Genomic DNA, 12,350 nt, shown 5'->3' on the forward strand with positions numbered 1-12,350 from the left:
CTCCCAGACCACCTCAGGCACCGCCCTCCCAGACCACCTCAGGCACCGCCCTCCCAGACCACCTCAGGGCCCCGCCCTCCCAGACCACCTCAGGCCCCGCCCTCCCAGACCACCTCAGGGCCCCGCCCTCCCAGACCACCTCAGGGCCCCGCCCTCCCAGACCACCTCAGGCCCCGCCCTCCCAGACCACCTCAGGGCCCCGTCCTCCCAGACCACCTCAGGCCCCGCCCTCCCAGACCACCTCAGGCCCCGCCCTCCCAGACCACCTCAGGCCCCGCCCTCCCAGACCACCTCAGGCCCCGCCCTCCCAGACCACCTCAGGCACCGCCCTCCCAGACCACCTCAGGCCCCGCCCTCCCAGACCACCTCAGGCCCCGCCCTCCCAGACCACCTCAGGGCCCCGTCCTCCCAGACCACCTCAGGCCCCGCCCTCCCAGACCACCTCAGGCCCCGCCCCCCCCAGACCACCTCAGGCCCCGCCCCCCCCAGACCACCTCAGGGCCCCACAGACGGTGGACACATTTAAAAAAGGACTTAAAACCCACCTTTTTACTAAAGCTTATTTTTACAGCTAATGCTTTGGTGTTTTAGTCTTGTCTTTTAATATATGTTGTGTTGTATTTTATAATGTTTTGTTTTTAACTCTGCTGTAGCACTTTGAGATTTGGTGTCAAATGTAAAGCGCATTATAAATAACATGTATTATTATTATTATTATTAGTACTGCATATACTACTGCATATACTACTGCAGTAGTATATGCAGTAGTATATGCAGTAGTATAATATGAGACTGTGGGACGTTGAGACAAAGCTCCTCTCAGACCTTGAGGACATTCTTCAGTCTGAGGAAGAGGAGGAGGAGGAGGAGGAAGAGGAGGACGAGGTCACTGCAGGTCAGAACAGACGAGGACAAACCGGCTCCTCGTCTGAAGGTCCCTCTGATATGAGGCGCATCTGCCCTTGAGCAGGACACGCCCCCTCCTGTGAGCTCAGTCTGATCTGAGGAGGAGGAGGAGGAGGAAGAGGAGGAGGAGGAGGAGGAGGAAGAGGAGGAGGAGGAGGAAGAGGAGGAAGAAGAGGAGGAGGAGGAGGAAGAGGAGGAGGAGGAAGAGGAGGAAGAGCAGGAGGAGGAAGAGGAGGAGGAGGAGGAGGAGGAAGAGGAGGAAGAGGAGGAAGAGGAGGAGGAGGAAGAGGAGGAAGAGCAGGAGGAGGAAGAGGAGGAGGAGGAGGAGGAGGAAGAGGAGGAAGAGGAGGAGGAGGAAGAGGAGGAAGAGGAGGAGGAGGAGGAAGAGGAGGAGGAGGAGGAAGAGGAGGAAGAGGAGGAGGAGGAGGAAGAGGAGGAGGAGGAAGAGGAGGAAGAGGAGGAAGAGGAGGAGGAGGAGGAAGAGGAGGAGGAGGAGGAAGAGGAGGAGGCTGTGACACATTTTCATATAAAAACATTTATTAAAGCTGTTTCTGCTCCATCAGGACAGACGTCACAGTGATCACATGACCCTGATCACATGACCCTGATCACATGACCCTGATCACATGACCCTGATCACATGACCCTGATCACATGACCCTGATCACATGACCCTGATCACATGACCCTGATCACATGACCCGGTTTAATCCGTAAAGCCCAACATTCCTCAGACTAACTTTCCTTTTCCTTCTTTTTAAAATTCCACAAATGTTTCTCACTTCAGTCACTTCCTCTTTCCCTCAGAGAAACTAAACCAGGGCTAAACGGGACTAAACCGGCTCCGCGGCGCCCCCTGTGGACCACATCTGGACCACATCTGGACTGTGGAGGATCTGACCCAGTTCTGAGTGTCCTGAGTCTCAGTCTCTGACATCTCTGATGGTCTGGGTCTCAGTCTCTAACATCTCTGATGACCTGGGTCTCAGTCTCTGACATCTCTGATGTCCTGAGTCTCTGTCTCTGACATCTCTGATGGCCTGGGTCTCAGTCTCTGACATCTCTGATGTCCTGAGTCTCAGTCTCTGACATCTCTGATGTCCTGAGTCTCTGTCTCTGACATCTCTGATGGCCTGGGTCTCAGTCTCTGACATCTCTGATGTCCTGAGTCTCTGTCTCTGACATCTCTGATGACCTGAGTCTCAGTCTCTGACATCTCTGATGGTCTGGGTCTCAGTCTCTAACATCTCTGATGACCTGGGTCTCAGTCTCTGACATCTCTGATGTCCTGAGTCTCTGTCTCTGACATCTCTGATGACCTGAGTCTCAGTCTCTGACATCTCTGATGACCTGGGTCTCAGTCTCTAACATCTCTGATGACCTGGGTCTCAGTCTCTGACATCTCTGATGACCTGAGTCTCTGTCTCTGACATCTCTGATGGCCTGGGTCTCAGTCTCTGACATCTCTGATGTCCTGGGTCTCAGTCTCTGACATCTCTGATGTCCTGAGTCTCAGTCTCTGACATCTCTGATGGTCTGGGTCTCAGTCTCTGACATCTCTGATGTCCTGAGTCTCTGTCTCTGACATCTCTGATGTCCTGAGTCTCAGTCTCTGACATCTCTGATGACCTGAGTCTCAGTCTCTGACATCTCTGATGTCCTGGGTCTCAGTCTCTGACATCTCTGATGTCCTGGGTCTCAGTCTCTGACATCTCTGATGACCTGGGTCTCTGTCTCTGACATCTCTGATGTCCTGAGTCTCTGTCTCTGACATCTCTGATGACCTGAGTCTCTGTCTCTGACATCTCTGATGTCCTGAGTCTCTGTCTCTGACATCTCTGATGTCCTGAGTCTCTGTCTCTGACATCTCTGATGACCTGAGTCTCAGTCTCTGACATCTCTGATGACCTGAGTCTCAGTCTCTGACATCTCTGATGACCTGAGTCTCTGTCTCTGACATCTCTGATGACCTGGGTCTCTGTCTCTGACATCTCTGATGTCCTGAGTCTCTGTCTCTGACATCTCTGATGACCTGAGTCTCTGTCTCTGACATCTCTGATGACCTGAGTCTCAGTCTCTGACATCTCTGATGACCTGAGTCTCTGTCTCTGACATCTCTGATGGCCTGAGTCTCAGTCTCTGACATCTCTGATGACCTGAGTCTCTGTCTCTGACATCTCTGATGTCCTGAGTCTCTGTCTCTGACATCTCTGATGGCCTGAGTCTCAGTCTCTGACATCTCTGATGACCTGAGTCTCTGTCTCTGACATCTCTGATGTCCTGAGTCTCTGTCTCTGACATCTCTGATGACCTGAGTCTCTGTCTCTGACATCTCTGATGGCCTGGGTCTCAGTCTCTGACATCTCTGATGTCCTGAGTCTCTGTCTCTGACATCTCTGATGACCTGAGTCTCTGTCTCTGACATCTCTGATGGCCTGGGTCTCTGTCTCTGACATCTCTGATGACCTGAGTCTCTGTCTCTGACATCTCTGATGTCCTGAGTCTCAGTCTCTGACATCTCTGATGTCAGAGACTGAGACCCAGGACATCTCTGATGGCCTGGGTCTCAGTCTTGACCAGGTGGATTATCTCCTTAGTGACGCTGTTCACTCAGACCCAGGTCAGACCCAGGTCAGGTCCTTCACTCAGACCCAGGTCAGACCCAGGTCAGATCCTTCACTCAGACCCAGGTCAGACCCAGGTCAGATCCTTCACTCAGACCCAGGTCAGATCCTTCACTCAGACCCAGGTCAGACCCAGGTCAGATCCTTCACTCAGACCCAGGTCAGACCCAGGTCAGATCCTTCACTCAGACCCAGGTCAGACCCAGGTCAGATCCTTCACTCAGACCCGGGTCACATGTTCCCGAGTTTCAGAAGGAGCTCCTCCAGATTCCAGAGTGAGACGAGTCCAGGCGAGTCCAGGCGAGTCCAGGCGAGACTTTAAACAAACTGTAGAAACTAAACCGGGACTAAAACCTTTTCTCTTTCAAAAACTACAATAATTTACTGAAAAAGTCAGTTACAGGAAAAGTCCATAAAAACATGGGGTTTGTATAAAACAGGTCTTGGGTTCGAGTCCCGTCATTTCTGTAGCAGCTGTTTCCTCTGCTGCTCCCACAGCGCCTCCAGGTGGTCGGCCCGCTTCAGCGCAGCCTGAAACACACAGTTACTCTTTACTGCCTCTGGTGGAGAGAACCAGCACTGCACAGACACGGATATTACACTGTTGCTGTGTCTTTGGGCAGGACACTTCGCCCAGACGATTTTCGGTCAATGTCATTCATTTATTAAACTGAGGTCCCCCAGGGCCCCGCACCCCTGGTTGGGAAACACTTAACATTCATTTAAGAAGGGAACACGGCCAAAGATAAAAACTAATATTAATCATAAAATAATATGTGAAAAATCATTTATCGAATCAATTATTGTATCGAGTATCGTGTATCGTATCAAGTATCGAGTATCGTATCGAGTATCGTGTATCGTATCGAGTATCGTGTATAATATCGAGTATTGTATCGAGTATCATGTATCGTATCGAGTATCGTATCAAGTATCAAGTATCGTGTATCGTATCGTGTATAATATCGAGTATCGTATCAAGTATCGTATCGAGTATCGTGTATAATATTGAGTATCGTATCAAGTATCGTGTATCAAGTATCGAGTATTGAATCGTGTATCGTATCGAGTATTGTATCAAGTATCGTATCAAGTATCATGTATCGTGTATCGTATCGAGTATCGTGTATCGTATCGAGTATCGTGTATTGTATCAAGTATCGTATCGAGTATCGTATCGAGTATCGTATCGAGTATCAAGTATCGTATCGAGTATCGTATCAAGTATCGTATCAAGTATCGTATCAAGTATCGTATCAAGTATCATGTATCGTGTATCGTATCAAGTATCGTATCGAGTATCGTATCGAGTATCAAGTATCGTATCGAGTATCGTATCAAGTATCGTATCAAGTATCGTATCGAGTATCGTATCAAGTATCGTATCAAGTATCGTGTATCGTATCGAGTATCGTGTATTGTATCAAGTATTGTATCGAGTATCGTATCAAGTATCATGTATCGTGTATCGTATCAAGTATCAAGTATCGTATCGAGTATCGTATCAAGTATCAAGTATCGTATCAAGTATCGTGTATCGTATCGAGTATCGTGTATCGTATCGAGTATCGTGTATCGTATCAAGTATCGTGTATCGTATCAAGTATCGTATCGTGTATCGTATCGAGTATCGTATCGAGTATCGTGTATCGTATTGAGTATCGTATCAAGTATCGTGTATCGCATCGAGTATTGTGTATAATATTGAGTATCGTATCAAGTATTGTATCAAGCATCGTGTATCGTATTGAGTATCGTATCAAGTATCGTGTATCGCATCGAGTATTGTGTATAATATTGAGTATCGTATCAAGTATTGTATCAAGCATCGTGTATCGTATCGTGTATCGTATCAAGTATCGTGTATCGTATCAAGTATCATGTATCGTATTGAGTATCGTGTATCGTATCAAGTATCGTGTATCGTATCAAGTATCGTGTATCGTATCAAGTATCATGTATCGTATTGAGTATCGTGTATCATATCAAGTATCGTGTATCGTATCAAGTATCGTGTATCGTATCAAGTATCGTATCGTGTATCGTGTCGAGTATCGTATCAAGTATCGTGTATCGTATCAAGTATCGTATCGTGTATCGTATCAAGTATCGTGTATCGTATCAAGTATCGTATCGTGTATCGTATCGAGTATCGTGTATCGTATTGAGTATCGTGTATCATATCAAGTATCGTGTATCGCATCGAGTATTGTGTATAATATTGAGTATCGTATCAAGTATTGTATCAAGCATCGTGTATCGTATCGTGTATCGTATCAAGTATCGTGTATCGTATCAAGTATCGTGTATCGTATCGAGTATCATATCAAGTATCGTGTATCGTATCAAGTATCGTGTATCGTATCAAGTATCGTGTATCGTATCAAGTATCGTATCGTGTATCGTATCGAGTATCGTGTATCGTATTGAGTATCGTGTATCATATCAAGTATCGTGTATCAAGTATCGCATCGAGTATTGTGTATCGTATCGAGTATTGTATCAAGCATCGTGTATCGTATCAAGTATCGCATCAAGTATCGTATCGAGTATCGTGTATCGTATGGTGAAGTCTCCGCCCGCTTCACACTGACCTCGTGTTGTTTCCGCAGCGTGGTCACCGTCTCCTCTTTCTTCAAAATGGCCGCCTTCACTCTTGAAAAGAAGAAACTCAGGTGAGAAACAGGAAACGCCTCAGGCGGCCTCAGCTCAGTGACTTTAGCTTTAGCATTAGCTTTAGCATTAGCTTTAGCTCAGGCTCCAAACATCACTGAGCTCGTTTCAGATCCCTCTCTGTAAAACTGAAAAATGCAGCGACTTCCTTTATTTTATGTTTTCAGATGGAAATAAATGTTCACGAGACGTTTTCAGGTCAGTTAGATGTTCCTGAAGGTTAGATGTTCCTGAAGGTTAGATGTGACTGAAGGTTAGATGTGACTGAAGGTTAGATGTGACTGAAGGTTAGATGTTCCTGAAGGTTAGATGTGACTGAAGGTTAGATGTGACTGAAGGTTAGATGTGACTGAAGGTTAGATGTTCCTGAAGGTTAGATGTGACTGAAGGTTAGATGTTCCTGAAGGTTAGATGTGACTGAAGGTTAGATGTGACTGAAGGTTAGATGTGACTGAAGGTTAGATGTTCCTGAAGGTTAGATGTGACTGAAGGTTAGATGTGACTGAAGGTTAGATGTTCCTGAAGGTTAGATGTGACTGAAGGTTAGATGTTCCTGAAGGTTAGATGTAACTGAAGGTTAGATGTTCCTGAAGGTTAGATGTGACTGAAGGTTAGATGTGACTGAAGGTAAGATGTGACTGAAGGTTAGATGTGACTGAAGGTTAGATGTGACTGAAGGTTTGATGTTACTGAGGGTTAGATGTGACTGAAGGTTAGATGTGACTGAAGGTTAGATGTGACTGAAGGTTAGATGTGACTGAAGGTTAGATGTGACTGAAGGTTAGATGTGACTGAAGGTTAGATGTGACTGAAGGTTAGATGTTACTGAAGGTTAGATGTGACTGAAGGTTAGATGAGACTGAAGGTTAGATGTTCCTGAAGGTTAGATGTGACTGAAGGTTAGATGTGACTGAAGGTTAGATGTGACTGAAGGTTAGATGTGACTGAAGGTTAGATGTGACTGAAGGTTAGATGTGACTGAAGGTTAGATGTGACTGAAGGTTAGATGTGACTGAAGGTTAGATGTGACTGAAGGTTAGATGTTACTGAAGGTTAGATGTTACTGAAGGTTAGATGTGACTGAAGGTTAGATGTGACTGAAGGTTAGATGTTACTGAAGGTTAGATGTTACTGAAGGTTAGATGTTACTGAAGGTTAGATGTTCCTGAAGGTTAGATGTGACTGAAGGTTAGACGTGACTGAAGGTTAGACGTTCCTGAAGGTTAGATGAGACTGAAGGTTAGATGTTCCTGAAGGTTAGATGTGACTGAAGGTTAGATGTTCCTGAAGGTTAGATGTTACTGAAGGTTAGATGTTCCTGAAGGTTAGATGTGACTGAAGGTTAGATGTGACTGAAGGTTAGATGTGACTGAAGGTTAGATGTGACTGAAGGTTAGATGTGACTGAAGGTTAGATGTGACTGAAGGTTAGATGTTCCTGAAGGTTAGATGTGACTGAAGGTTAGATGTGACTGAAGGTTAGATGTTCCTGAAGGTTAGATGTTCCTGAAGGTTAGATGTTCCTGAAGGTTAGATGTTCCTGAAGGTTAGATGTTACTGAAGGTTAGATGTTCCTGAAGGTTAGATGTTCCTGAAGGTTAGATGTTCCTGAAGGTTAGATGTTCCTGAAGGTTAGATGTTACTGAAGGTTAGATGTTCCTGAAGGTTAGATGTTCCTGAAGGTTAGATGTTCCTGAAGGTTAGATGTGACTGAAGGTTAGATGTGACTGAAGGTTAGATGTGACTGAAGGTTAGATTTTACTGAAGGTTAGATGAGACTGAAGGTTAGATGTGACTGAAGGTTAGATGTTCCTGAAGGCTAGATGTGACTGAAGGTTAGATGTGACTGAAGGTTAGATGTGACTGAAGGTTAGATGTTCCTGAAGGTTAGATGTGACTGAAGGTTAGATGTGACTGAAGGTTAGATGTGACTGAAGGTTAGATGTTCCTGAAGGTTAGATGTGACTGAAGGTTAGATGTGACTGAAGGTTAGATGTGACTGAAGGTTAGATGTGACTGAAGGTTAGATGTGACTGAAGGTTAGATGTGACTGAAGGTTAGATGTGACTGAAGGTTAGATGTGACTGAAGGTTAGATGTGACTGAAGGTTAGATGTTCCTGAAGGTTAGATGTGACTGAAGGTTAGATGTTACTGAAGGTTAGATGTTCCTGAAGGTTAGATGTTACTGAAGGTTAGATGTGACTGAAGGTTAGATGTTACTGAAGGTTAGATGTTACTGAAGGTTAGATGTTACTGAAGGTTAGATGTGACTGAAGGTTAGATGTTACTGAAGGTTAGATGTTACTGAAGGTTAGATGTGACTGAAGGTTAGATGTTACTGAAGGTTAGATGTTACTGAAGGTTAGATGTGACTGAAGGTTAGATGTTACTGAAGGTTAGATGTTCCTGAAGGTTAGATGTGACTGAAGGTTAGATGTGACTGAAGGTTAGATGTTCCTGAAGGTTAGATGTTACTGAAGGTTAGATGTGACTGAAGGTTAGATGTTCCTGAAGGTTAGATGTGACTGAAGGTTAGATGTGACTGAAGGTTAGATGTGACTGAAGGTTAGATGTGACTGAAGGTTAGATGTGACTGAAGGTTAGATGTTACTGAAGGTTAGATGTGAATGAAGGTTAGATGTTCCTGAAGGTTAGATGTGACTGAAGGTTAGATGTTACTGAAGGTTAGATGTTCCTGAAGGTTAGATGTTCCTGAAGGTTAGATGTGACTGAAGGTTAGATGTGACTGAAGGTTAGATGTTACTGAAGGTTAGATGTTACTGAAGGTTAGATGTGACTGAAGGTTAGATGTTCCTGAAGGTTAGATGTGACTGAAGGTTAGATGTGACTGAAGGTTAGATGTGACTGAAGGTTAGATGTTACTGAAGGTTAGATGTGACTGAAGGTTAGATGTGACTGAAGGTTAGATGTGACTGAAGGTTAGATGTGACTGAAGGTTAGATGTGACTGAAGGTTAGATGTTCCTGAAGGTTAGATGTGACTGAAGGTTAGATGTTCCTGAAGGTTAGATGTGACTGAAGGTTAGATGTTCCTGAAGGTTAGATGTTCCTGAAGGTTAGATGTGACTGAAGGTTAGATGTGACTGAAGGTTAGATGTTACTGAAGGTTAGATGTGACTGAAGGTTAGATGTGACTGAAGGTTAGATGTGACTGAAGGTTAGATGTGACTGAAGGTTAGATGTTACTGAAGGTTAGATGTGACTGAAGGTTAGATGTTCTTGAAGGTTAGATGTGACTGAAGGTTAGATGTGACTGAAGGTTAGATGTTACTGAAGGTTAGATGTGACTGAAGGTTAGATGTGGCTGAAGGTTAGATGTGGCTGAAGGTTAGATGTTCCTGAAGGTTAGATGTGACTGAAGGTTAGATGTTCCTGAAGGTTAGATGTTACTGAAGGTTAGATGTGACTGAGGGTTAGATGTTCCTGAAGGTTAGATGTGACTGAAGGTTAGATGTGACTGAAGGTTAGATGTGACTGAAGGTTAGATGTGACTGAAGGTTAGATGTGACTGAAGGTTAGATGTTCCTGAAGGTTAGATGTGACTGAAGGTTAGATGTGACTGAAGGTTAGATGTGACTGAAGGTTAGATGTGACTGAAGGTTAGATGTGACTGAAGGTTAGATGTTCCTGAAGGTTAGATGTGACTGAAGGTTAGATGTTACTGAAGGTTAGATGTTCCTGAAGGTTAGATGTGACTGAAGGTTAGATGTGACTGAAGGTTAGATGTGACTGAAGGTTAGATGTTCCTGAAGGTTAGATGTGACTGAAGGTTAGATGTTACTGAAGGTTAGATGTTCCTGAAGGTTAGATGTGACTGAAGGTTAGATGTTCCTGAAGGTTAGATGTTCCTGAAGGTTAGATGTGACTGAAGGTTAGATGTTACTGAAGGTTAGATGTTCCTGAAGGTTAGATGTGACTGAAGGTTAGATGTTCCTGAAGGTTAGATGTGACTGAAGGTTAGATGTTCCTGAAGGTTAGATGTTCCTGAAGGTTAGATGTGACTGAAGGTTAGATGTGACTGAAGGTTAGATGTGACTGAAGGTTAGATGTGACTGAAGGTTAGATGTTCCTGAAGGTTAGATGTGACTGAAGGTTAGATGTGACTGAAGGTTAGATGTGACTGAAGGTTAGATGTGACTGAAGGTTAGATGTGACTGAGGGTTAGATGTGACTGAAGGTTAGATGTGACTGAAGGTTAGATGTTACTGAAGGTTAGATGTGACTGAAGGTTAGATGTGACTGAAGGTTAGATGTGACTGAAGGTTAGATGTTACTGAAGGTTAGATGTTCCTGAAGGTTAGATGTGACTGAAGGTTAGATGTGACTGAAGGTTAGATGTTACTGAAGGTTAGATGTTCCTGAAGGTTAGATGTGACTGAAGGTTAGATGTGACTGAAGGTTAGATGTTCCTGAAGGTTAGATGTGACTGAAGGTTAGATGTTACTGAAGGTTAGATGTGACTGAAGGTTAGATGTTCCTGAAGGTTAGATGTGACTGAAGGTTAGATGTTCCTGAAGGTTAGATGTGACTGAAGGTTAGATGTGACTGAAGGTTAGATGTGACTGAAGGTTAGATGTGACTGAAGGTTAGATGTGACTGAAGGTTAGATGTTACTGAAGGTTAGATGTGACTGAAGGTTAGATGTTCCTGAAGGTTAGATGTGACTGAAGGTTAGATGTGACTGAAGGTTAGATGTGACTGAAGGTTAGATGTGACTGAAGGTTAGATGTGACTGAAGGTTAGATGTGACTGAAGGTTAGATGTGACTGAAGGTTAGATGTGACTGAAGGTTAGATGTGACTGAAGGTTAGATGTGACTGAAGGTTAGATGTGACTGAAGGTTAGATGTGACTGAAGGTTAGATGTGACTGAAGGTTAGATGTGACTGAAGGTTAGATGTGACTGAAGGTTAGATGTGACTGAAGGTTAGATGTGACTGAAGGTTAGATGTGACTGAAGGTTAGATGTTACTGAAGGTTAGATGTTACTGAAGGTTAGATGTGACTGAAGGTTAGATGTGACTGAAGGTTAGATGTGACTGAAGGTTAGATGTGACTGAAGGTTAGATGTGACTGAAGGTTAGATGTGACTGAAGGTTAGATGTGACTGAAGGTTAGATGTTACTGAAGGTTAGATGTGACTGAAGGTTAGAGCTTTAACTTCATCCTCTGGCCTAAAGGCTGCAAACTCTCAGGTCAAGAAGCTTCAGATTTGGGTAAAACTGATTTTCTGCAGTTTCTCTGTGACCTCCTCTGTGTTTATCTGACTTTATCTGGTGAGCCTCCGGAGGCGGATACGGCCGTGGCCTTCATAATAAAAGCCCCAGATAAACCCTGTCCTTCACAGTAAAAGGTTTCGATGTGTTTGTGTCGTTGTGTTGTTGTGTTGATTGTGTTGATAGTTTGGCCCAGTGAAAACAGACACAACACAACACAAACGGTTTGAAAAAGCCTCAGATAGGACTTGAGTGAGTTGGTTGCCGGGGCGATGGAGAGCAGCCCCGCCCCCTCCCTGTGTCCCGTGTTCCTTCACGTGTGATTTCGGACACGGAACAGACAAAGCCCACAGACTCAGAACAGGTTAAACGGGGGCGTGCAGATGACGTCACACAAACTGGAGCGGCTTCATTCCTCCGTCATTCACAACTTTCCACAAGAAACTAACCCTGACACAGAGTTCACAGTCTCTTTAGAGCCGGGGGGCCGAGGCCAAAAGGAAAAAGTGCCTGTGAGTCGCGGGTCAAACACAGCGAAGTCAAGCATGAAGCACATATAACTGCACATTATATATATATATATATATATATATATATATATATATATATATATATATATATATATAACTGCACATTATATTTTTTTTATTTACGTTATATTTTTTTCGATAGCCACATTTGCATGTGATTCTATCTATGCAAATAACATGCTACATTAAAACAAATGGTAACTGTGGCAAAAGCCTAGTTTTAGTAACACAAAATCAACAATTGCAGCAATTTAGTGCAAAATGTAAAAAATAAAAAAACACCTGTATCTGCAGCTCCTACAGTGACTTTATCTCACTCGTTCACTCAAAGAAAACGCCTCATTCGATCATTTTGAAAGTGTCAGTTCAGCATCTTTTAAAA

General features: G+C 44.2%; 1 protein-coding gene across 1 annotated transcript in view; it reads right to left on the reverse strand.

The window, feature by feature from the left end:
- Positions 1-3,779: 3,779 nt before the first annotated feature.
- The window catches only part of cep131 (centrosomal protein 131), a 56,151-nt gene continuing 47,580 nt past the window's right edge, over positions 3,780-12,350 (reverse strand). The window contains exons 30-31 of the mRNA XM_079577487.1: positions 6,125-6,185; positions 3,780-4,061 (exon numbers count right to left, since the gene is read on the reverse strand). Coding sequence (XP_079433613.1) covers positions 3,990-4,061; positions 6,125-6,185 — 133 coding nt within the window. The 3' untranslated portion in view covers positions 3,780-3,989. The remainder of the gene's footprint in view (positions 4,062-6,124; positions 6,186-12,350) is intronic.

Source organism: Gobius niger, assembly GCF_951799975.1.
Source record: "Gobius niger genome assembly, chromosome: 19".
NCBI classification, from domain to species: Eukaryota; Metazoa; Chordata; class Actinopteri; order Gobiiformes; family Gobiidae; genus Gobius; species Gobius niger.